Source organism: Cygnus atratus, chromosome 15 (genome assembly GCF_013377495.2).
Source record: "Cygnus atratus isolate AKBS03 ecotype Queensland, Australia chromosome 15, CAtr_DNAZoo_HiC_assembly, whole genome shotgun sequence".
NCBI classification, from domain to species: domain Eukaryota; kingdom Metazoa; phylum Chordata; class Aves; order Anseriformes; family Anatidae; genus Cygnus; species Cygnus atratus.
In genome coordinates, this window is record NC_066376.1 from 17,339,687 (window position 1) to 17,365,634 (window position 25,948).

At 36.7% G+C, this 25,948-nt stretch overlaps 1 protein-coding gene across 8 annotated transcripts in view; it reads left to right on the top strand.

The window, feature by feature from the left end:
* Window positions 1–25,948, top strand: part of CLEC16A (C-type lectin domain containing 16A) — an 88,025-nt gene that overhangs the window by 47,930 nt on the left and 14,147 nt on the right. For all 8 annotated transcript variants that reach the window (XR_004778989.2, XR_007708862.1, XM_035548955.2 and 5 more), the window contains exons 19-22: window positions 7,067–7,218; window positions 7,872–8,076; window positions 8,842–9,009; window positions 24,067–24,213. Coding sequence is in view for 6 of the 8 variants with exons in the window: in XM_035548955.2 (XP_035404848.1) it covers window positions 7,067–7,218; window positions 7,872–8,076; window positions 8,842–9,009; window positions 24,067–24,213 (672 nt within the window). In the remaining 2 variants the exon portion in view is untranslated. The remainder of the gene's footprint in view (window positions 1–7,066; window positions 7,219–7,871; window positions 8,077–8,841; window positions 9,010–24,066; window positions 24,214–25,948) is intronic.

Below are 25,948 nucleotides of genomic sequence, written 5' to 3' on the forward strand. Positions count from 1 at the left end.
CCTAGAGAAGAAAAATTGGTTCTGTTGCCCTACCTGTGGAACATGCATTCTGGTGTTCTAGAGACCATTTTGAGACCTGACATGGCATCAAAGTATCAAGGTACAAAAGAACAAAAAAGGGAAAAAAATATGGATTGCTAGACCTGAAAACTTAAACAAAACTCAGTAAAGAGATCAGCAGAGTATATTTGCATACATTAACATGCAGAAACCCTAATAGGAAAATCTTTTCTTTTTCTATATTTTATCTGATAACTCCTCTCCATTTTAGGAAGTCCTCATTCTTTCCAGCATAACAATGTAAATGTTGCACCTGTGCAACACAAATATTGTATAGGTGCCATATTTTAGGAAGAGACATAGCAATTGGCAGAACATAGCCCAAAAATTCAAATTGTGTGCCTTAGATACCTTCAAGGTGGTGATATAATTAGCAATCTAAAAAATTCCCTCAATCTGTTATTACAAAGCTTTTCAATTCTTTTCTGAACATGTAGATATCTCTAGAAATTATTCTCATTCATCAACATTTAGTGTCACGAAGGAATAGAGGTTAACAAGATCCAGTAATTTCAGCAACGGTATTGGTTTTGAAGAATTCTGCAAAACTCACCTTATCAACCTGGATGTTTTGTTTTGCTTGAATGTGATGCTGAGGTTTTTAGGGGAGTTTAATGAGATATATTAAAATGCTTCTTTACAGGGAACTTTAAACTTCGATGCGCTTAGGTTCGGTGTAAACCTTTAAGTGTAGTAGCAAGGTTCTTAGCTCTGTATATGACTGTACGTTTAGAAATGAGTCATATATTCCACAGAAAAATTCACTTCATATTGCTGGGCATGCTGCCATTTGGATGACAGTGTTACTTTTCAGCATTTTTTTTTACTGTAAACAGTTTTTAAAGCATTTAGCTTTTGCGCTCACATATTCTGTGGTAACTACCTGCCTTAGACTGCGTGTGGAGGTTGTAGGTGCCTCACGTTGGTGGCTTCTTTAACCTTATTCAGGAGCTCACCATTTGTGCGAGGTTCACTGGCAGCTCAAACTGGCAGCCTCGACGCTTTGATCTTGGTTTCAGACAGTTGATTCTGTTAGTCACAAACGTTTGAAATGCCACGGCTGAGAGGTAAATGCTGATACGTTTAAAGTTATTTCTGTACTAAAACTGGAAAGCTAACACATGGGAAAAGTAACATGGTAAAATCTCCTTATTCACCCTCTCTACCATATATACAGACTTTATACAGACTATGTATTCAACTTTTTGTTTTTTTAAATTAAGTGTACAAAGATTTGGGGAACCTTATCCTAGGACAGTTGAGGTTGGAAGGGACCTCAGGAGGTCACCCAGTCCAGGCCCCTGCTCAGAGCAGGGTTAGCTAGAGCAGGTTACTCAGGATCCTCACCATTTGGAATTTGGGTGTCTTCTAGGATGGAGACTTCTCAGCAACTCTGGACAACCTGTTTCAGTGTTTGACTGCCTCCACAATTAAAAAAAAAAATGTTTTTTAATGCTTTGGTGGTATTTCTCGTATTTCAATTTGTGCTTAATGCTTCTTGTCCTGGAACTGGATACCACTGGCTTCATCTTGGGAAATTTAGATTAGAGGTTAGGAGGAAATTGTTCACTCAGAGGGTGGTGAGGCACTGGAGCAGGTTGCCCAGAGAGGTTGTGGATGCCCCATCCCTGGAGGTGTTCAAGACCAGGTTAGCTGAGGCCCTGAGCAACCAGATCTAGTGGGTGTCATCCCTGCCTATGGCAGGGGGGTTGGAACTAGGTGATTTTTGAGGTCCCTTCCAACCCGAGCTGTTCTATAATTCTATGATCTTCTTTATTTCCCACCCCAACAACATAGTTTTTTATTTATAGATACTGACGGGGGGTTTTATGAAGGGCATATAATAATATGTCCATTCAAATATCTTCCAAGAAAGACAGCTTACCTTGTGAGTCCTTATCCAGTTACTTTCAGGTCCATTTAATGAACATTAACAGTGCAGGCAGGGGAATGAAACAGTTCAATTTATGTAAGCAGCATTTAAATTGGACATAAATATCTAAGCAAATGAAAATTTCCTTCTGTAGTTCAGTAAGAGATTTCACTGTGGATAGATTCACTGAAATGTTTAGCTTTTAATGGTTTAAAAATATTTGTAAGAATTATCTTAAGTGTACTAAAGGTTTTTGATTAGTTTTTTCTTTCCAGAATAGGGATGTTTAGGGTTTGTCTGTTTCATCCCTAAACATGTTGTCATATTTGAGGAAAAGAGAATAGACCAAAACGTAGTGTAGGTGGCACATCATCCAATTTCAACCAGTGTGCTTGCAAACACCTAGGCAGGTGCTTGGCTTGTTGCATTCTTGATGCAAATGCTTCTGCATAGACGTTCTGCTAAGTCTATGGAAGGCATTCTACTAAGTCTATGGAAGGTAATGGTATATCTGATCTCTCCCTCCTGTTCCTAAATAACACTGAGGAGTGGAATACCAGGATTTTGCGAGTTGAACAGATGCTTTGGAGGATGTTATAGGGTGTGCAGTTGGTGGTGAAAGTACCATTTCCTTCTCACTTCAAGGTATTGGCTTAAAAATAAATTCTTTTAGAGCAAGACAGGGATACCTTTCCTGATCAAAATTTAACTGTTCCCATGTTACTGTCCTGTTATGGAGGACTGTATGTAAAACAAGGTCCTTGTCATTCCCCTAACTTCTGCAGATATTTCCTCCTCAGAGCTTCCTCCCCATTTTTTTTTTCAGATTTGTTCTCCAAATTATCATATTCAGGAGTTTCCTGTCCAGCTGAGAGTTTCAGCAGGTGTGGTTTATTGCAAAGAGCCTTTCTGTCTGGTGTCAGGGTGCAGTGACAGCAAAACAGCAACCAGTCTAGTGCTTCTCCACTTCTGCATTGTCATCCTTCAGACATTGAAGCTAATTCAAATATCGCTTAATAAGCAGCACAGGTCAATTTTTTTCTCCCCATACCGCTACAGCTAGCTGCTTTCCGTGATAAGTTTTTTTTAACAATTGAACTTTTCAAAATGGCAAAGCAGACATCAGTAGATTGTATTTACTGATGTGAAAACTGATCTGTCTAAAGTTTGTGGAAATGTTGAAATCCAGATACTCATTGCAAGCTGAAAATGAAGCTTTGATCTGTTCTTGTTTGCTGCAGAATCATGTTTTAGATAAACTGAAATGACAGCTTGTTTTCCTGTATACGTCTTAAGATTTTTGTGATGCATTTAAGAAACCGAAGTATTTTTTTTAAGGCATCTGTTTAAATGCTTTTTATATACACGTGTGTATATGAACGTATATATATACACACATACACGTGAAAAATACACTTAGAATAAAAATAGCTAGTCATCTTAGGCTTACATTTTGCAGAAGAGATATCATATCTGCTTTTGGTTTCCTGCATCACTATAGATGCTAATAAATACTAGTCTTGTGCATTTTCCAGATGGCCTTGAAACACTGAACTGAGCATGAAGGTTTCACGATACTTTGAAAATTCAATTTTTTCACTAGTCTACGCTAGTAAGTTGGTGAGTGCTAACACACATTGTACAAGAAAATTATTTTTCAGTATATTTGAAACTTGACAAGAATCTGAGAGGAAAATGTATCTTTTATAGGTAATTCCAGAAGATATTTCCTTTTAAATGTGAACATCCACTTACTCCTTAATATCCTCATAAGGCGAGATTTTTCTGGACTTACTGGCATAACTCATCTGTAGTGTGTATGTGACATCTAGATTTATGCTTATTGGTAGTGATGTGAAAGAGCTTAACTGAACAGTTTTGCTGGTTTACTAATAGTTAATTATAGGATGATTTACTTAAGATGATGCTGTGTTCTGTGCTGGATTTTTAGCTTTGGTTTACAATACTTTAAACTGCCTCCTTAGTACAAGCAAATAATAGATTGGTATTTTACAACTTTATACCTGTAGAAATCAAGGTGTTTAAATCATGTAACAGTAACTATTAAATCAAGATGTTTAAATAATTTAATTATTAAAAGTACAGCTTAACAGTCTTAAGATAATTCCAGAAAACAACGCTACAATATGAAGTCCCTCTGCCTGGGAATCACTAGTCTTGTATTCACAGTAAAATAAGTTTAGCAACAAGCTTGCTTCTGCTTGACTGCAGTACTCCGAGTATGATCAGCATTTATAGTATGTTCTCTTATTTTTAGTTATTTTGAGGTGTTCAGAAATAAATCTTCAGAGGAAAAAGAACAGTAATGGTAAAAAAAAAAAAAAAAATGCTCTTAAAATTCTGTGTTTACTACCAGAGCAAATTTTACTTTAGTAAACATATTTTTAGATAGCTAGATTTTTGTTCAAGTATACTCAGACCTGGTCAGATTATTGCGTTCTTTCCAAAGTTAGTGATGTTTTTGCATGTTTTATTTCAAAAAAGAGTTTTTAAACTGATTTAAAAAAAAAATTGATTTTTCAGATTTTTCATCTCACATTGTTCTTGGGGGAAAAAAAAAAAAGAACAAAAAACTTTCAAATTACTTGTCCGTCAGTTTGCATTCTGAAATGTGCTCCTTGGCAATCTCCTCCGTTTATCTTCTCAATTCATCTGTATACAGTTCTGTATTTTCCCCCTTTTCCTATTATAGAGGTTATCTTAACCCTCTTTTCCTTTTTCCTAAATTTCCAGTGTCTTGTGACACTAAATTTCCAGAATCTGGTGACAGTTGTTTTTTTTTAATGTGTTTACCATTAGTAATATCCTTGAGACCTATTTCTTTATCTGAAACTGGTGGTGAGAAACCTTTTAAAGATGAATTCTTCTTTTAAAGTGGTTAGTATTTCTTGCAGTAAAAGATGGCAACTCACTCTTAGCAGTTCTTTTTGTTCTTTCCTGCTGTTCCTGAAGGGAACAGTGCTCACCTCCTCAAGAAGGTTGGTAGAATCCAGTCCTGATGAAGAGGACTAATAGGTGAACTGAGATTTTTCTTCTGATGGACAAACTAGAGGTGACAGTCATAAGTGATAGAACAGTTTTGAACTTCTCTGAAAGAGATATTTATTGTGAAGAGAAACAAAAGTAGTCTTAGACTGTTCAAAAACATGGTTGAAACAGCTTGTCAAAAAAACACTTGGGCTAGAGAGCATGGTGTATATAACTATATTCAAAGGACTTACGTAAAGTTTGAAATTGCTTTGTAAATTCTTGGGGTGAGTGTGGGGAGTATGTTATAGTTTTGTCAAGGACCATGTATGAAGTTCTGAAGTTCTTTGCAGTGAGTCTAGCCCAGTAAGCAGTAAAGCAGAATTTCTTACCAAAAAGGCTGCATGCTTTTGGAAAAAGTTCTTTATGTCAAGTGTGGAGGCAGTACATTAACTATCTGCAGCCTGCCAGATAAATCCAAGCTCATCTTGGACTGCCAGCTAAATACACAGTGTGCTAAATATTTTCTGTAAGAGTTTCCGATCTCTGCAGAGGATTTCTAGAGTTGTGATGACTATAAATCATAGAATCACTAAACATCAAGCTCTGAGGCAAGTCAGATATTTAGACCATCTCCTAAAGACAGTCTTATTTAGACTGTCTCCTAAAAGTAGCTGTTACGTTCTTCAAGACTTCAGATAATAGTCTTTCAAGGCTAATAGTTTGGCTGTGTGTGTGTGTATTTTCAGATAACTTACATCTTTCTTGCTGCAGACAGCTGAAGCCTTTGAGCTCTCCTTGCTAGGCAGTATTTCCTAGGACTTGTGTTTTTCTTGGAGAAAGTCCAGAGAGCTGCATTTAGGGCCCAAAATCTTGGCACTATAGTGTCCAAACAGTTGGAAGCCTCATCTTGCATGAGGAAAAATTAAGCATTGCTGTTAATAATACCAGAAGCGATACTGTATTCTCAGATGAGTTCACTGGAAATGTATTTAACCACATTCTCTTCTGTTTTTGTCATAGGATGACTATAGCATATGACCCTGTAGCAGCTGTGAACTAGAAACAATAACATAAATGGGGTATACTGGCTTGTATAAAGTCAAAAGATTCCCATAACAGTTGCCTAATAAATGACTGATTTTTCCTTTCTGTCCTTTGATTAAATTTTATGGTAATGCTTTGCCTTCAGTTGTTTTGTTTTTTAAGATTTGAATTTGCTTGCTATAAATAGTGGTAGTTGGAGGTAAGAGAGAAGAAAAAGAGCTGTGTATATTAAATATGTGAATGAAAGTATCAACTTGATGAAATAAACTAATATAGTTAGATTAGCAAAGGTTTGCTAGGGGAGGTGACAGTGCAATTCGTGGGACTCTCAGAAGACTTTGGGTGTAAAGAATGGGATTTAGTCACTTCTTAAGAACTATGGGAACATACAATGAGGAGGTTTGGAAAGGATCAGGGAGGGGAGGGAACTCTTTTGAGATCTGTAGTTTAAAGGGGCTTTCACTGTAATGGTTAAAAGAGGATATGATTATTCAGTGTAAATGTACAACGTGGGTGGGTAAAGGAAAAGATGTAACCTCATTTAACTAATGGCAAAAAAGGTACAATTTACCATGAAAGTCCATGTAGTCTTGAAGTTGGAAGGCTTCCAACAGTCAGAGGAGTAACTTTTCAGGCCTCTAGAAATGGAACTTGCCTCAGACTGGAGCCTAAGTTTATAAAGAAGTAGATATAATTACCTGCAGAGGTGTTGGATGGTATCTGTGGTCTTTCAACAAGACTCGAGACTTGTTGAGTAAAAGAAATCAACACTGGTGCAATTTTACCCCTGAAGTGAAGTGATCTTTTATACTAAAAGATAGTGAAAGAAGTGTGTTGTAATATACATCTTATGAGTAGCTGTCAACTTGTGTTGTAAAGATGATTGCACTTGTATGTATTATATGGTCCAGACCCAGGACTTCCTGAATGTGGTCCAGGGCAGCCTGCTCGAGCAGCAGGGTTAGACCAGATGAACTCCAGAGGTCCTTCCAACCTCAACCGTTCCATGATTTTTGTATTCAAGTCGTTTTCATGTGAAACCACCAAAACCCAGAATCCTTAAGTTATGTAGCTATATAACTTTTTTCCTTCTTTCAGATAACAGTGACCTAATTGCTTGTACAGTCATAACAAAGGATGGAGGTCAAGTTCAAAGATTCCTGGCTGTGGATATTTACCAGATGAGCTTGGTTGAGCCAGATGTTGCCAGACTTGGCTGGGGAGTAGTTAAGTTTGCAGGCCTTTTGCAGGTAAGAGGTTTTAATCTGTATTTTCTCAGCTGAAAATCTCTATTTATGTAGGATAAATAGTAATAACAATATTAGTTTATATATTTAAGGTCTGTGCCCTGCTTGCCTGTTTCTTCTCTGACTAGTCTTTTTTAGTTCCTGCCTTTAAACTATTCCTATTTTTCTGAAGATGTTTTTATAGATAACTAGAGGCACACTTAAAAACGTGGTAACTTCCCCGATATACATTGGGGTATGTTCATTTGAACACTGAAATCATATAGAATTAGGATTGAGTCCCAGATGTTTTCCTTCAGTGTCACAGTAATGAACCTTCCCAGTGTTCTGAACCTCGTACAAGGGTAGAGAAGGTGACAGTTTGAAACTTCAGAATGATTTGTGCTTATCTAATTGATTTTAAAAACTTTAGAAAGTTTGTCGTTAACATTGGCTAAAGAGACATAAATGTTCATGTCTCCTGAAAATTCTCTATGCTCAAATAATTGCATTTTAAAATGACTGAATCTTTAGGAGTGCCATTTACTGCAGAACTGAATCCAGGATTGTACAACTTGCAGAGTTTTTTTGTTTGTTTGTTTGTTTGTTTTTTAACTGGAAACTGTTTTAAAATGCTAACTTTTTTCATTAGCTATTTGCCCTCTCTTTCTTTTCAGGATATGCAGGTGACAGGAGTGGAAGATGATAGTAGAGCTCTGAACATAATTATTCATAAACCTGCCTCAAGTCCTCATTCTAAGCCATTTCCTATCCTTCAAGCAACCTTTATTTTTTCTGATCACATTCGCTGCATTATTGCAAAACAACGTCTTGCAAAAGGTCGTATCCAGGCTCGGCGTATGAAAATGCAGAGAATAGCAGGTAAGCAGTTACTTTGAAATGATTCTGAGAAATGAAACTTACATGTCATAGCAAGTCACTCTGTGATGTAAGGTTAGAAAAAATCTGTTAGAAAACTGAGAAATGTGCACAGAACTGCAAACCAGTGTCTAGTTTCCAAGGAAGGGATCATATACGGTGACGTTAATTATAATGATTTATGCTTGGGTGTTGTGATGATGAGCATTCTAAAATGTTAAAAAGAGTATCAGCAGCTAGATTTTTGTGTTTAGAGGAAATACATGTGAAGAGAGGAAAGAAAGAGTTACTTCAAGTAATCAGCAAAGAGTCTGATACAAGTCTAATACAAGTCTATTTTGATACCTAAAATTTTAGGTTGAAGGGCCATGCAAAGGCATTTTTTGCCAGTTTAAAGCAGGTTGTCCTTTAAATGGCTTTCTGCAATGTTCACTTGTAACTGTGAATGGTTTTACCCATACAGGGAGAAATGGAAGGTGGTGGTTTGTTTGTTTGTTTTAAAACTCCTTGCATTCCACAAACTATACTAGGAGTTTACTGTAATCCTTGTTTCTGCTCCCCTTTATTCTGGAGCCTACTGTGACCATGGTGTGAACAGCAGTGATAAAAAAAATTTGCAGGAAATCAACTGCAATTGAGAGGTAAATGCAAGCAAGTTTAGACAGTCTGGTGCAGTCTTAAGATTCTGGGCAAGCTATTGATTTTATTTAATCTACTCATTCTTTTATGTATTTTTGAGTAACAACTATCAATTGTGATTAAACATAGCTCTCCTGGATCTTCCTGTTCAGCCTTCAACTGAAGTTATGGGTTTTGGACACAGCTCTGCAGCTGCATCCCAACACCTCCCATTTAGATTTTATGATCAGGCACGACGTGGTAGCAGTGATCCTACAGTGCAACGCTCTGTTTTTGCATCTGTTGACAAAGTTCCAGGTAAGATTAACATTAATTACCATGAAATTCTTGATGTGTTTCAAATAAATCAAAGAAGCTCACTTTGAAAGTTCTAACTAGACTCCTTTTGAAGAAAAGAGTTTGCTAGAAACTGTATACCAAAGAATGAAAACAGCTTGTTTGCATGTTTAGTAGAAAGTCTTTTCCCTGAAGCTTGGCAAATACCTTTTAAATGAGTTTGATTGTAATTTATCTGTCTTTTTATCGTATCAATAGTTATTTTTAAAAAAAGATTAACAAATGTTTAGAAATGCTTTGACAGCTACCCATTAAGTAGCGATTATCTCATGTCTATCGCAAGATGACTAACGTAGCCAGGGGCGGTAACTCAGACTCCTTGTTCTAGTTCTGCCTTAGAGATGTGAATGCAAGCACATTTGTAACTCACGGTCATGGCCTTATCATATGCCTTCAATTTATTTTTCTCAGAAGTCATATAATTATTAAAAGTCTGTTGGTCCAGTATTAAAAAGCTTGTTTTTAAGCTTGACTGTTTTACTTCTGAAATAGCAATTTAGTCATAGTTGACTACTTGTGTTCTGAGTGCAAGGACTGAGAACAGATCCGTTGTACTGTCAAACGGTTCAGTATGGTTCAACCTTTGAATTCTACCTTAAATAAGGCTGGAAAGTCTTTGTCTTAGCAGAAAGCTTCCTGAGTCTTTACATCAAGATTCTGTAAGAATAGTTGATAAATGCAATAAAGTTTTCTGCATCTGTGATATTATGTGTTTACCAAACATGTAGAGATGACATCTGTACTTTGAAAGAAAAAAAATAGGTCTGTAGAAGGTGCTTCCATTCACAAAGCTTTACATCCACAGGTGTGTAACTGTTCAGATCTGTTGAGATGTGTGTAGATATTGCAGGGTGCGTGTAGACAGAGGAAGGTACGTATTCAATTTATGACTTGAATACAAGCCATTAATACATACAAATTGTTTATTGGATATGAATTCAGTGGTTCTTCCTGTTATATTCAGTTGTTTGAAACCTCAAATTTTGAGGCTTTAAAGGTCATTTGCAATAGCTGATACAGCATTTAGTGAACATGAACAAGACAAATAACTTCCAGGTTTCCAAGATACTCAATTTCATTCAGTCATAGAGAAGTTTGGAAAATACTAAAATTGCTTTTTTTTTCACTGCTCTTACAACAAATTCTGTGATTTGTATTTGCAAAAGCTGAACTGAACATACAACTCCAGAATGAGACTTGTGGGAAAAAATTAGCCCTAGGAAGACAAGTAATACATGGGTGTGTATTCCGGGTGTGTTGTGAGCAATATATCCATGGCAGTTTCTCCAAACACACTGGAAGTGCTTTAATGCTTTGTCATCATTTACAAACTGAGTTAGTTTGAATCATCATGTTTCTAATACTCAGTATTTATGCAACATATCTGTCAGTTGTGCATAGGTCCATCTCAAAGTTATTAGCAGTTTCTCACCAGTCTGTAAAGACAGCTGGGATACTGTGCATTGCTTCATCTACTTTAGAGCTAACAAGACAAAAAAGGGCCACAACTACTCTTAAAACATTAGCTTGGAATTGGGGTTAAAGGGATGATTCTAAATCAGTCCTGTTTTTTTTTTTCTGTTTTAACTCATTATTTTTTATTTCACAAATTGATCTCTGCAAAGCTCTTCATCCAGATGGTGAAACTTTCTCATTTGGGATTGAGTCATTTTGAAGTTGTATCTTTTTGAAAGTGCTTAATTTTGCTTTATTAGTACAAAATGATGTAAGCTTGTTACTACGAGCTGCCAGTCATTTCATAAATCTCAGCATTTCTCTTTAAATGTGATCCACAGATTAAAAATTCAAATCCTCTACTTAGAAAATAGATGTTCTAGTGCCTTCTATCTGACTCAGAGCTCAACTTGCCTGAGTGCTGAGCATGGAGAAGAGAAATCAAAAGCTTTCAGATTGCTGGTCATATATCACAAAAGAGTTCATCATGTATGATGGGAATGAATTTTCTTGTTTGACTTGAGACTTTCATGGAAAAGGTGTGGTTGGAAAGATGCCAGCATTACAGAATCAACCTTCTGTAAGAGGAGTGTACAAGTAGTCATGACAAGTGACATCATTTACTGATTTTGGGGGGGAGGGTGGGGAGACGACAGGCCACTCGGTTCAAACAATTGTATACTTACTTTGATCTCCAGGAACTGAAGATTTTCAGTGTATGCACATACAAATCCAGAGAAAAAGTATTTTAAATCTTTCGTTTCATAACAAGTATGACAAATCACTCAAACAACATGAAGTTTTTCAAATCCCACGATTTTGGAAGGCATTTTGTAGCAGTCAGTAGTAACATACAAATATGCTAATATATTGTTTTACATCTGATTACAAAATACATATCAAATGCCCCTACCTCCTCACTTTTGCTAATGAATGAATGAGGATTCCCAGTTCCACATGATTTTGTTTTGAATTCATTCATATTTATCCCTTAATCAGGCCTGGAATTATTTTTACTTTAAGACAAAAGTTTTATAATTTTCTTGAAGATTATTGAATAAGTTGCAGTTAAGGTACAAGCTTCCTGTTTTCATTTCTTAATGCTACAACTTTCAGTGATGTTTGACTTTTGCAAAGCTTGTATAGTATGTGAGAAACGCAACAGCAGTAGAAAGTTGATTTGATTACACTTTGTAAGAAAAAGGTTAAGCTTTCCCTGGTGATGGTGGTTTTTTTTGTGGATTTAAAGGAGAGTTATGTTTTTGGCAATATTTTTAGAAAACTAATCACCTTTTTGAGTAGGACAGTGTTACCTGTCAATGCTTTGCAGCTAGAGTGATTTAAGAAATTGTCAATATTATTGTTTTAATTCCTCCTGCAAATGGCGCTCGATACTGAGAATTTTAGTGCAACTAATTGAATTAATTCTCTAATCCCCCTTCTCAATGATTTTTAAAGTTTTAAGACCACTTATTTCAGTGTTCTCTGGTACATTTTCTGTGTCATGCAGCATGTAGCACTGTACATACACATATATACATATAGTGCTGTACTTTGCCAGGGAGCATGCAGTTAGCTCATTGCAGTCAAACTGTGCTCAACGTTGCTATATCATTTTTTGGTCTAAAGTTAAAATCTGTTTTTAAAGTTGTTCTTGGTACTTGGGTGGATGTGGGGAGAGATGGTAATAGTTTAAAACTGGGTTTTGTGCAAGTTGGGTGAAAAGTGGCATATAACAGACCATGCCTCAGAGCATCCTTGTTAACATTCTTATGTAAATCACAGGTTATGCAAATGCTGTTACTCATCCCTGATGACTGGCCTTATAAGCTTGGCTGTTATTATCAAAGAAGAACAGAGGCAAAGTCCTTCACTTGATCAAATTTATCTTGAAGTCATAGCTATGAATATACTTCAGGGTCTCTTTTAGGTTAATGCCCGTGCCAGAATGTTAGAGCACTTCAGAGACCGCGTAGTTGGCTGGTCTATTCACCATCTCATATATTACTTATGTATTTATATGATGCTTTTGAAGCACTCTTCATGTAAACAATTACATTGTTTTCAAAGAAACAAAGCAGAATTGGTAGGTCTCCTGTGAACATAGGTCTTATGTTTAAAGTAAATTAATTGTTCTCCAGGCAAACTCAAATATCAGTTTCAAATACAAGTTCTATGCTGATGTTTATATGCTCAGTGTGTGGTGAAAGCCTGTATTAACATATCTAAATATTTTTAACAGCTACGGTTGTTTTCCTGCTGTGAATCTTTCTTTCAAAAAGCAAATTAAATCCATAGATGTCTCTTTCTATTTTCTTCTTTGTTAATACTGTAAAATATGCTGAAAATATTCAGATTTAGGGGAAAAAGGTTTAAGAAAAAATAGTGTTAATATTAGCCATTGCAAGCAAAGTATGACCATCTTTTAGTTTTAAAATCTGGAGGAAGAAAAGTGGGCTCCTTTTAGAGCTTTATCCCACTTTAAATGATTATCCCCCTTTAAATGAGGAGGGGGCAGGTAGGTGAGAGTTTATATAAAGTTTGCATTGCTTCCTGAAAATAGTTCTAGGAAAACTTAAATCCAAGTATTGTTTAAGCAGTGTTTGAGATTGCTTGGATATATATATAACAGAACTAAAATCTTCTTTATATATAATTCACTAGAAGCATATTATACACTCTAAAAATGTTCTTCTTTGGCACGTCACCACAAGTGGGCATAAGATCATAGATTTTTTTTTAATTAATAGGAAGGCATTCTTGAAATGTGTATAACCCTTCAGAATTTAATTACTGTATCCATCCACATTAAGGAAACAGATTCTTTTGATCACAGGTGATAAGCATCTGCATTTCTTACTAATTTTATGAATTGCTCAGCACATTTGAATGCTGTATACAAGTTATTTTGGAACTGTGTTATAGGACTGATCAACCCTTTCACATTTGTCATCAACCACAGCCACCATGGGAACATCAGATTGGGGTATTTTACTTCAGAACTAAACTGAAGTTTGGAACATCTGGACTGGATTCTGAATAATTCTAATTTTCTAATGAATGGAAACATTTTAGAAAAATTTTATGTCACCATTTAACTTTTTAAAATGTTTTCAGTCAGGGACAGATGTATTGCTTTTTGTTGGTTTGCTGGAAATTTGGTTTAATGCATCGAGGCAAGTGGATTCATTAGTTACGTTTTAGTGCCTGTTAATATGCCTTGAGACATACAAGGCACCTGCATGGGGCTGGCAGCTACCTTACGTGACCTGTGGGATGGAGCCAGCCCCCTCTGAAGGAGCAGCTGCAGCCCTTGCTTTCAGCAAAGGACAGCCAGGTGACAGCGTTAAACAAAACAGAACAAAGGAGTTCAATGTGAGAACTAGTGTGAGATGTTTCAAGTGTCCCATGCACCAGGATTCTGGGATGTAGTTGCTTTTGTTTCCCATTAGTGTATTTAAAGTATTTTTAAAATTCCTTTGTACTGATAATTCCTTTACAAGAATAGTGGAAGTTAACTGCTAACTCTGATTATCACCTCAGCTTGTTTTTTTCTGATTAATATTCTGTGAACCATCCCAAGTTTGATATTTAGTTATGGCTGCTGCTTTTAAAGACCCAACTCTACTGCCTTTTTTTTTCTATGTATTTATATTGTCTGGCCATCAGATTTGAGGTACGAGCTAAATGCTATTCTTCCTATCATCAGAATGATCTGGAACAAAATCACTTCTGTACAGAGGTATTCAAGCAGAAGTGCCTAATAGGGTAGTTTGACAGCACTAAGATTACACAAGATACAGCAAACACGATTTATTTAATAGGAATTACTGCTCATGTGCAAGGAATGAAAGATACCATTGATGCTGAGTTAAATATGCAGGAGTGCTAGTTTTTTGGTTTTCTTTTTTTGATAAGAAACAGGATTGGAAACGGAATCTTTCCCATTTAGAATTTGGGAAATTTACTATTTACAAGGATTAATTTTAGTAAAAATCAGCACTTTATAATATCTCCCCATGTTCTGAGGGAGACTGAGAATTCTGGGCTCTTGTATTACAGTGCTGATGTGCTTTTCGAATTAACTCGTTAACTTTTCATCTTAACAACATGCCATTTGAACTACAGCAGTTAGTCCCATATCTTAGAGTTTGATGGAAGAAATTGTGGCATACTTAACCATTGAGTTCCTTTGTACATTAAGGGACAGCTAAAATAAATGTTGTTTCAGTGAAGTATCACTCTTGGTGAGGATGTGCTGGCAAGGCATAAGGAGTATCAGCTGTGGCAAAGAATCAAGTCCTGATGACTGGGCTAGAAACTAGTTGCTTAGGTATACTGAATTGATGAGAAGGATTGTGAGTAAAGCTACAGTCATCACATATTGTCATTGCATGGCAAAATGGGGAGACTAAGAATGTCAGTTAATCATTTTTTTAATGCTGGTTGAAGTAGCAGTGGCTACTGGCAATTGAGTTCCATGTAACCAATTTGTTTTGTATATTTTTTTCCTAATGGAAAAACTTTTTACTGTTAAAACAGTTATTCTTCAGCTCTATGAGGCTGTAAGTGGATTTCTTAGGTTTAAACAATCTCTTCAAGCTGGAGTGCGTCATTTTTCTGAGGCAGAACAGCACTTTGTAAAGGTGCAAAGTATTGCAATACCAAAAGTATTTTGGTGTTTGGTGTGAAATTTGCTGTTACATAAAACGTAGCAAAAGGGTGACTGTTGATATATAGTTTACGAAGGAAACACTGTCTTGTGAAACGTTCTGATTAGGGAAATAAGATCTCCTGCAAGGAACTGGGAAGGTGCATCTTTACAGTAATACCTTAGCCATAAATAGCAAGTTCTGTTGGAGCAGAATCATGACTGTCGGAAAGGAAATAGTTGTGTTTGTAACTGGGCTTTATTATAACCGGAGAGTCATAAAGTAGTGACAAAGGCACCTCTAGAAGCTCTTGGGTATTGTTTTAATTCCTGTAGCCATGATTAATTCTGCTCACCTTTCTTCTGCAGATTTTTCCTGGAAGAATTTCCTGGTTATAATATTTGTTCTTGGTCAGTGGTTTCCATTTACAGTATTTTGAGTGATTAAGACTTTTCCTCCCCTCAATTACCTTCTGCAAGCATACTTAAAATCCTTCATCAGCAGTTGTATTGTTCTTTTTTTTTAAAAAAAAAAAAAAAAGATGGTTGAATATTTTCCCATTAGCAAATTCAGTGATTTCTTGACATGTTTCATCTTAATTTTTTATAATGGGTGTTCGTTTTTGCTGTATCCTCTTCCCATCATCCTGTGTTGAGATACTCGTACTTGGACACTAGTGCTTTCCTTTCCTGTAATAAACAAAGTAAGGAGCTCTTCTATCTCACAAACTGATCATTGGAAGCTTTGTACTTCAAGAACAGGAGTGCTGCAAGAAAGAAAACGTTATGTAGTTTATAAAAGAAACAAAATAATTTGATAAATTTGGACAGATTAGGACAAAATATCCAGAGTACCCTCACAAGATACTGGCAAAACTCAAATTGAAGGCATGCTTCCCCCTCTGATAATTCACCCCTCACCCCTTGCTTACTGGTTGGCACATGCTTTTATTTTTAAAAGTGTTCTCTATTCTATATCTGGGTGGGCTTGTCCTGTTTTAATGACGTAAAATGTTAACGTGGGTAGGTGTGCTGCCACCTGAACTCATGAGCTCACTGTCTCCTACTCGCTGTAACAATTTAAATTCTTATGTATGGAATTTTTAGGAAGCTTCATCTTATTTGTGTATACCAGCTGAAAGCATTACCCTCCTGTTTATATTCACATAAAGCGAACTGAAGCATGGAAGTGCTCTGCAGTTCAGTGCAGAGTTCAAAATGCTGATTTAGAGGGAAGTCTGATACAATAACCACTTGGGTATTGCGTACACAGGAAGCCCTTCTTTAGAACAGTGATGAAGAATGCAAGGTTGAAAACTACTGTATTTTTGTGATTCCATGCACTTTCGTGATAGTTTTACTTATAGATTTTTACTTACATTTATCTACATATTTTATTAGTGATTTTGCTGTTTTAACAAACATACTACAATTAATATATTGTCAAAATAGTACTGTTACCCTAATCGCTGGACAGCAATATTTAAGTATTTCATTATTCTGGAATTTGAAATCATGATTGGCAGTCCTGACTCTTAATATTTACTATTAATATATCCCTGTATATTTATATAACAATGTTGTCGTAATGTAAATTCCAGCTTTACAAACCTGTTCAAAATCCTGTTTATAAGTAGCTATGGCTAATAATTTATATATATACACACATAAAAAAATACAATATATATATGATTTTTTTTTTTCTTTGGAGAATTCGAAGATGAATACATGCAAATACCAAGAAAGCTCTTTAAGACAGCCTTATGTGGGGGTCAGTGTCAGCCAAGGAAATGTGAAAAAGGGATGTCTATTCTGCCTTGAGTGCTAAAGAAGTGATGAGCGTTAACTTGCTATAAAACAATGGAATGACAGTCATGCTTTATTTTTCACTTTTCCAATTATGCATGATGGAAGCAAGGGAAGAATCCTGAGTAAGGGGTGCTGTAAATCTGGAATTTATATGGAAATTATCAGCTAAACTCTTCCAAAATGATTTGAAGAAAGCAAGCAATGTTTCTAAAATAGTACTAAAATACCAAAATCTTTTGAACTAACTTGGTTTGCTTCTTGTTTGTCTGCCACAAGATTATTATTAAGCTTCTTCCTGAAAGACCACACTGAAACTCAATAGTGTTTCAAAGTGTCTTTTATGGGAAATGATTGAATGGGCACAGGAAGAGAAGGATAATGGCATTGCTGAAAAATCTGTCAAGCCTAAACAGAGGTTCTCAGAAACAACTGCTTGCAATTGTTGTATTGTTGTTTGTTTTTTCCATTCTGTTCCCTAGTATTATTCAACATTTCTGCTAGTGCAAACTCTAAATGTAAAATCATGATGAATGCCTTAGGATTGGTGCATTTACACATAACTACCCCTTGTATATGAAACTGTTAAATGCTTTTCTGATTCTTAATTTCACTCTGCTGCAGTTGGCAAAGTATTGTCTTTTTTGTTCCTTTTGTTTCTTGTACCTTATACAGGGAGCCTCTACACTGTACTTTTCCAGAAACTATTATCGTGATTCTGATCTGACCTCAGAATTACAGCTTTTAGGAAGTAAATTATGTGACATTGAAAATAAAAAGTTAAACATGCATTTGATGCTTGCAAAAACTTGGCAGAAAAAAGTTTTGAAAACTGAGCAGGATTAGAAAGCTGCTTTCATAAGCATGGGACTTTTTTCGTTCAGAAATCACCAATGTGGAGATGGGTATGGTATGCTCACTTAGAGTAAAAATTTTCTCTTTTAAATTACTGACATAAAATAATTGCAACACATAGGGTTCCACCCTATCCAGGATATGCCTCTAGAATCCCAATTCTTATATAATCATCCATCCTTGGAGGTATTTAAGAGATGTGGGGCATGGCACTAAGGAATGTGATGTAGCGATGGGATTTGGTAGGTCAGGTTGGCGTTTGGACTTGATGATCTTGAAGATCGTTTCCAACATAAATGATTCTGTGATTTTGTTCTGTGATCTTCTGAAGAGACATTGATTATCAGCTTGGATAATTTGATTCCTTCAGTGTTAAAAGTCAGTGAGTTTTTAGACTTTTATGTAATAACTGTAAATAGTTCTTACGGTGGTCAGAAAAAGCTGCCAATTTCTAGGTAGTGTTCTGGGGCTTGAGCCCGATCTATAGAGTTCAATCATCTGGAAGTGAAATCAGTGACAGTTTTCTCTGAAACGGTGGAGCACTATAAAAATATCCAGCTATGCTTGTCTTAAATCCCTTCCAAAAATAGAACTACTTCAGGCTTGACATCTTTCCCTCAGCTCAAAATTGATAAAATGTAGTGAACCGCCATTTTGTGTTGACATAGGTGTAGGATGAAAATAAATGTATTTGTGTTTGCAACTGTGAAAAATTAATATTCGTGTAATGCACAAAGATTTAGCACAAGCGAAATCTGTTTTGGGATTCCCCCATCTTCAGCAAGAGGGCAGATTTCAATTTCAATTTTCAGCTCAGCTGTCCTGCACAGCAGCCAGTCATTCAAACGTTGTTCGCTATCCCACCAGTTACTTTGGTAACTGGTTGTGGGTTGAGTTTCAGTACTCTCTTAAAATAAATTACAGCAAGAAATAACCTATTTTCATGGTGATCTGCTTACCAGAACAACTGAACCATAGACAGTTCAGCAAATGCAACTAAAGGTGTTATATGGGGGCAGGAGAGAAAAGGAGTGGGAAACTCTTAAGCTGGGTGAACTGCCAAAGAAACCGTACTTATTTAGCTGTACCTTTATTCATGTCTTGCAGATGATTCAGTCATTTCCCATTTTTATGGCACTTTGAAAAACTATTGAGTTTCAGTGTGGCCTTTCAGGAAGAAGCTTAATAATCTTGTGCGAGCAAAACGAGCAGTGGTATGGGCACTCCAAGCTCTAGGGCCATGCATTCAGACTGATGAGAGTTTCTTTTGAATGTTTAGCCGTTCTGAGTTCTGGTCATCTTACTGAGTGAGGACAGTGCCCCTGGAAAAAGGTGACCTTGTATTTCAGATAGTCATAAACACAGAAGTGTGGAGGCTGACACAAGCTGTTGTCTAGATATATTTTAGGAAAGTTCTGCATCCAGTCCTATATGATACAATTTTATGTCCTGTTCTACCATGTGCAGTTACTGCAATTTGAAATAAATGTTTACATTTTGACAGCGCTAGAGAACACACTGAGCCTTTATGAGCTTGTTCTTTAGCTTCCCAGGAAATCTGTCAGCCATCGCCTCTTGACTCACAACTTGACAAGTTCTTTTGTTAAATATCGCTTCTGTATGGGCTGCAAAGAGTTCCTCCTGGATTCTCTTTTATCAAGGGCTATTATTCTCAGCTATAGGTTCAGAAAATGTCATGTTTTCAGACAGGGTGAGTTACCCGCAGTTGCATAGATGATAATTGACGGAGTCTGTACATACGGTGGCCAAAGAAGTAGTGCTTAAGTATTTCCATTCAGGAAACATTCGCATGCGAACACACTAGGACTGTTGCTGTAAGGTTGTCTTAGACCTGGTAGTGCATCAAGCAATGGGTCTTGCTTTGGACTAGAGGAGTAATCAAGGAGGGAAAGGGTTTTTATAATATTTTGAGCAGTTCAGTCTTTATAGGAAAGAAGAGAACGAAGTTCTCCTTTGTGTTTGTGGACCACCTCTTGCTGTAGGGAATTATCTAAGTGAAACTCTGTTTGAAGGAGAGAGCTACAGTTTTTTTGTGTTTATCTACGTAACATAAGAAACTGCTGTTGTAGAACTTAATCATTTTTGCTCTAGTTTAATCTGTTTCCAGTAGCAAGGAACATTATGGCATGAAAACTGGCTGTGCTGTCAGAGGTGGTTTCCTGAGAGTTTGCACTAGATAGCATGAGTTGATGCTTCAACTGCAGTCTTTTTGCTGCGTACTAGGATAGTACTGACATTTTATATTTGAATCTTCTTCTGTCTGTATAAACTGTTCTTTCATGTCTTAGACTACTGAAATAAGTGTAAATAAACAGAAGTAAATGTAGCTAAATTTCTGCCTCTGTATTACATATTCTCTGTGAAGCTGCTCATTTACGGGTCTGCAAAGAGGAGCTGAAAAAGCAATCCCGTCATGACAGTTGTTTCATGGGAAGAAGGGAGAGAAATTATAAGATAATTTGCAAACATATGCTTCGGTTTAAGAATTAAATCCGTAAAACATGAGCTCTGTTCTGCAGAACCTTTGCACAAGCAGTCTTGCTGAATCAGGCCAGCTCCTCCTGTATAGTCGCAGTAGGACTGTCTGCTTTCTCCACTATTATGGTGAGGATGGAAGCTTCTCCTCCTTTGTAATAAAAACAGGGCAAACCTTTTGTGGATCTAGAATGCCTTGCATGGGTGCGGCCTTGCACAGCCCCAGGAACGAAACAAAATAAATTGATGTAAGCACTTTTCTACCAAAGGCACTAGTAGCTATTCCAAAAACGTTTCTTTCCCTTTAACAGATGGCTTTCTGTCTCCTGTGTGATCACAAGCCCATTGATTGTTCCTTGTTTCCCACCCTAACTGCTGTTTCCGAACACAAAGTATTGTGTAAGAAACCCAATGCATGTTTATTGTATTAAAAACTGTATGTATCAGTGGCTCTGAGTGCCATAGATGTCCTTTATGTTTGAGCTAGTTTAGTTTGTGGTTAACTTCTTGCAGGTCATCAGGCGCTACTGTGTGTAACCTCAATTTAATTTATCTCAATGGTTGTAGAAGATCAATGGTTTGGTTTCCGGAAGAATAACACATGGATTTATTTACATTTATGGAATAATGAGGTGCTTACCAAACTGTTTTTTAACTAAAGTAGATGTCTCCTGGGACAGTGGTTATGTAATTCTTTCAATTGGTGATTATCTTGGTCTTGAGGAATAGTAACTTAAAAGAAGAGAAAAGCCTGCTGAAAGTGGCCTTCACCTATCTAGAATGATGATGCAAGAACTACAGCAGCTCAGACAGCGTTGTGTTTATGCAAGTGATTTTGAGTCTAGATCTTGAATCTAAGCATGGATGGTACAGGGTAAGTGGTAGGACCACAAAGTCAGATTGCTAACTGAACTTGTATATATCAGCTTTTGTCTGCGTGACTTCCTTTCTCTATCCGTTCTGGCGTTTTTCCTTATAATGTAGCCTGTCAGTACATGTTGCTATTAAAATCGTTTTCCTGACTTGCCATGTCTGTTTCAAAGCTTTCACATGCTTTTTGTAGTTTAAAAAAATAAAAAATTAAAAAATATTTAAATCTACCTTTGGCTGCCTCCTGCCCAGCACCAGCAAATTCCCCATACCGAACATTTGCTATAAAGGGTGAATCATCCATCCAGCACTGCGGGAGATTCCCCATTTAAAAGAAGAATCAAGTATTGTTCGGTGCATTTGATTTTTCTTCTACCTGGCTGTCAAATTGTGCTTCCCTTTTCAGGGTTCACTACACAGTGAAGATGGCAAGCACTGTGTTGTTAGGTTAATCCTAGTGTGCGTACGTGTCATGGCTACTGTCAATAATTCAGGGAACTGCCAGTAAAGGGTAAACTTTCTCATTAGTGATTTCCACAGGACAGCGAGGAGGGCTGTAGAAGCAGCTAAGTGTCCTAGGTAGCACCTGACCCGTAGCTCATGTTGAAGATATTTCTGTCACTGCAAGAAGCACGTCTGCTTCTGAAGAGCTGTTTATTCATCACTTCGGGTTTTGGTAACAAAAGCTTCCAAGTGCTGGGAGGAGTGTGTCAGCCAAAGGAAAGCCTTGCTGAACATCAAGGAGTTGCTCTAAGCACATTGTTGTGAGGAAAGTTGCTGAGTGAACCACAAGAGGAGTGTGATCTTCTAAAGAAAGCACAAGATGAACTAAGTATGAGCAGTGCAGTTGTGGTCGTCTTCGCTGGAATCGTGTGGGAAGGGCAGTTCATGAACTCCTCTCTAAAAGCATGTTAAAGTTCTAGGAGGTAGTTCCATGGTATTCTAAGTAGATGCTAGACCTTTAAAATTTTGATTCATCTAGGTTTTCATAATACTGATGTGATTCAAGATAATCATTGACTTCTGTAATAGCAAAACTATGAAAACTCTTAACTTAAAGTCAGCTGAAAAATCACATCCAAGGGGAAAAAAGTGCTCAGAAGAAACGTTGAAACCTAATACAGAATTCTTTTGGAAAAACAAATGGAAAATGACAGTAATAACCTAAATTGTTACGTGGCTTGAGGGAAAAAATCCTGTAATCTCATGTGAAAGGGTTGCAGGTTCTCAGTGATTTCGTTAACCGCAGTGTGTTATTTATAGTGATCTGATGCATCTTAGTCTGTAAGAAAGCTAGGCTGGGCAATGATCTAGCTCACATGTTCTATTTTTTAGCTTTGATATAAGCACTTCTTCGACAAAACTTTTCTGCGCTCTTCACAGTTCAGCACTGCAGTCTGTACCATGCAGATTACTTCCTGCTCTGGATTTCTCAGAAACCAGCGGTATTCTGGGGAATTCTTTCTGTTGTTCTGTTGTGATTTTTTTTTTTTTTTTTAGAATTATGAATATTCCTGAAAACTGGCTGTTGCCCACTTAGAAGAGCAGGAGGGAAAATGTTAGGTGATACATCATGAGTGTTGGAAAACACGCTTGCCTGATCTGATTTAAATCTGAATTACAGATTTTAGAAGATACTTTAAAAAAAAAAAAAAGTTGGATGGACAGAGCACAAAGTACAAGAGCCGAAGATCGCAGTCCTTTCTTGTTCTACTGTATCTGCTAGCTTTAGCTGCTGCACAATAGCAAAATTATAGTGGGACATATAATACAATGAGTTAATATATGTATACATGTAGGCCTTTTAATTAGGAATCTATAAAATAGCATTTGCTATGTATTTTCTGGATAAGAGAAGACGCTAGTGTTTAATAACTAAGAATCAGGGAAAATTTCTATTTTCCTTGCCCTCTGATTATACTTGATCAGTCAATTTCGTGATAGAATATTAGTATTCATTTACACAGGGAGACAATGCAGTGTGCTCTGCAGATGTTATAACTGGGTAGAATGCGGAGAGCTGGTTTCGTGCAAGAGATCAAATCAGATTTTAGTGCAAAAAACCAGGGATCTGAGTGCCTTGCTAGCACTCCTTTCCCAGTTGTCAGTGTGCTGCAGGTCCATAATACTTTCTGAAATTGCATCTTAAGGGGGAAAGTACACAAATCATCATATGTGAAGGGAGGGAAGGAGGTAAAGTGAGGAAACTAATAAAAATCAAAAGTCAAAAAAAGATTGAATTGGCTGGAGAGAGGCAGTTGTGGAGGAAGGAGAAAGGAATGAATGCAAGACTGTTAGGAGAGAAGAGGATGTTACAATGAAAGAATTTGAGCAAATATTAGACCGCAAGACAAAAGAACACTTTTAGAATAAATGCTTTCAGACGCTGTATAAATGTTCTGTCTTCAGATTGGAGAAAGTTAGATTTGTGAGAAGGTGGGTGAAATCCAATGCTAGCATTAGGCTTGATTATTAAAATTTTGTGAAGTTCTTATTGCAGTAAAAAAGGTGGTGTAGGCTTTCTATCTCAAAGTTTTTGTTCATTTTTAACTAACCATTTTCCTTATGTTGTGTGACCCATGAATAATGCATTGTATATACCCCAAACTGACCTGCTTTGACTGTGCAAACTGTGTTTTAGAATGTTTTGTATCATTTAACCTGTGTTTCCTTGTTCATTGATCAGCACTTGTAATTAGCATGTTTTGAGTAAGACACATTCGGATTATCAGGCATCTGAGATGAAGCAGGTACATCCTCTGGGCCACCAGATGGAGTTAACACCACTTTGCAGTATTCTCTCTTTCCCTTTCTCAGTTTGTTCATGCAGGTGAACTCTTAGTAGCTAATTACTAACTGGTGAACATCATTGTCCTATATTGCAGGCTTTGCTGTAGCCCAGTGCATAAATCAGCACAATCCATCACCACTCTCGTCACCATCACCTTCCAGTGGCAGTGGGAGCACGGGGCGGTGTGATTCAGTGACTGCAAGCTCAACTTCCACTCCTTCTGCTGCACAGAGCCCATCAGGTATTAAATCACAATTTTCAGCATAGTCACCAAGGGATGTAGAGTATTGTAAATGTTACTGAAAAATTAACTTCCTGTGTTATGAAATTAAATACAGAGTAGGGGGTTGTTTTCAGATCGCCTGATCATTCACCTGAACTAGTTAAAGTAAATTGTGGTGCAAATTTTAATGTTTTATTCAGCTTTTTGGAACTCCTTATCCAATGCATACAGCAGTGTTCTTAAATACTGGTGAAATGTATCCTGTTGTCTGATTTGTCTCCCAGCACATATGATTTGAAAAGTTTTTTTGTTTAAACAGAAATACTGTTTTGCATAAACTCATGCTGACGTTTGTTTGCCCTAATGAATAAGTTCATATCCACATAAAGCATCTTTATGAATTGGGCAGCATTGACTTTCAATCAGTTGTATAATCATATGCTTATCTGATACTTCTGTTAATTTTTAACAAGAGGCCAAATATGAGATACTTTGAAATAGCTGTAGTTATTTAGGATGCTAACACTACACTGAGGAATGAAATGCCTTCACCCCTTTTTTTTTCCTGTAGTGTTTCTGGGGAATCCTGTAATGGTGTTTGTTTTGAATACAAATGGTATGTCAGGTAGAGAACCTCCAGCTGGAGGCTAAGCAAGAAGTAAATTCTGAAGGGTGCATATCGAAATGCCTTCAGTGTAGAACTGACCCTACTCTAACTCCTTTTGGTTATTAAAAATAAATTCGCAAGAACTTTTCAAATAGCCCCTTCATTTTGGCAGTCACTTGCAATGTTGATCACTCTTTGAAATGGTTGTTATGGTTCCCCCATTAAGATATACCATTTTGCCTTCATTTGGAAGTTCTATGTTGATAAAAGTAAACTTTTTTGCAGTTTTACAGGAAATGATGCAATCTTTGTTAGGCATTTAGTGTTTTGTAGGTCATGAAATGCCTTAGTTTCACTGAACACTGTGTCAGGAGATCAGTGTACATTTTATGTCCGAAGTGACTATCCTTGCAAGAAGTACCACTGGAAAAGGGTAAGCAAAAGCTGCTTATCAAGTTTATGAACAGTTTGTAAAGCATTCTAGCATCCAGTCGTTATTAAAACGCATTAATTACTGTTATAGACTAACATATAGTCAAAATACTCTTGCAATATGTGCAACTCCAGATTGAAATTTGAGATATATTTCTAATGCAATCCATTCAAAACTTTGGAGGGATCTCATTTTATTTTCTCTGCTGGCAAGTGATCGCTATTATCCAGTCTTCAGAGGGTCTGGATAGATATGTGGAGATTACACAGAGAAGTGGTATGATTTGTCAGAAGTCTCGATATAGGTTGGCATTAAAGACGGAAAGCACTTGTTTCACTTACATGTTTCACCCTAGCTGTATAAGAGAGGCTCAGCTACTATGTCCTTCACTGTATTTGGATCCTCTGAAAGGTGTCTGCAATTTTCTAAGAGAAAACTGTGGTAAAGGAAATGAAAATAATTTTTAAATTCTAGCTGCTGTTGTAAGCAACGTGTTAGTTCACAGAACATAATATGCAGCAAGAGTATATTACATACTTCAGACAGAGGTCTTTCAAGTACATGTAATGACTTCTGTGAAGAGCTGAGTAAATTCGTAGCATGCAATTCCTCATCTAGCATATTTTAATTTAAAATAATAAAAGTTTTGAAATGCCTGGTTTCAGTCTGCACTTTACCAGTTCAGTTGTATGAATGGTCCACATTTAGTGTGA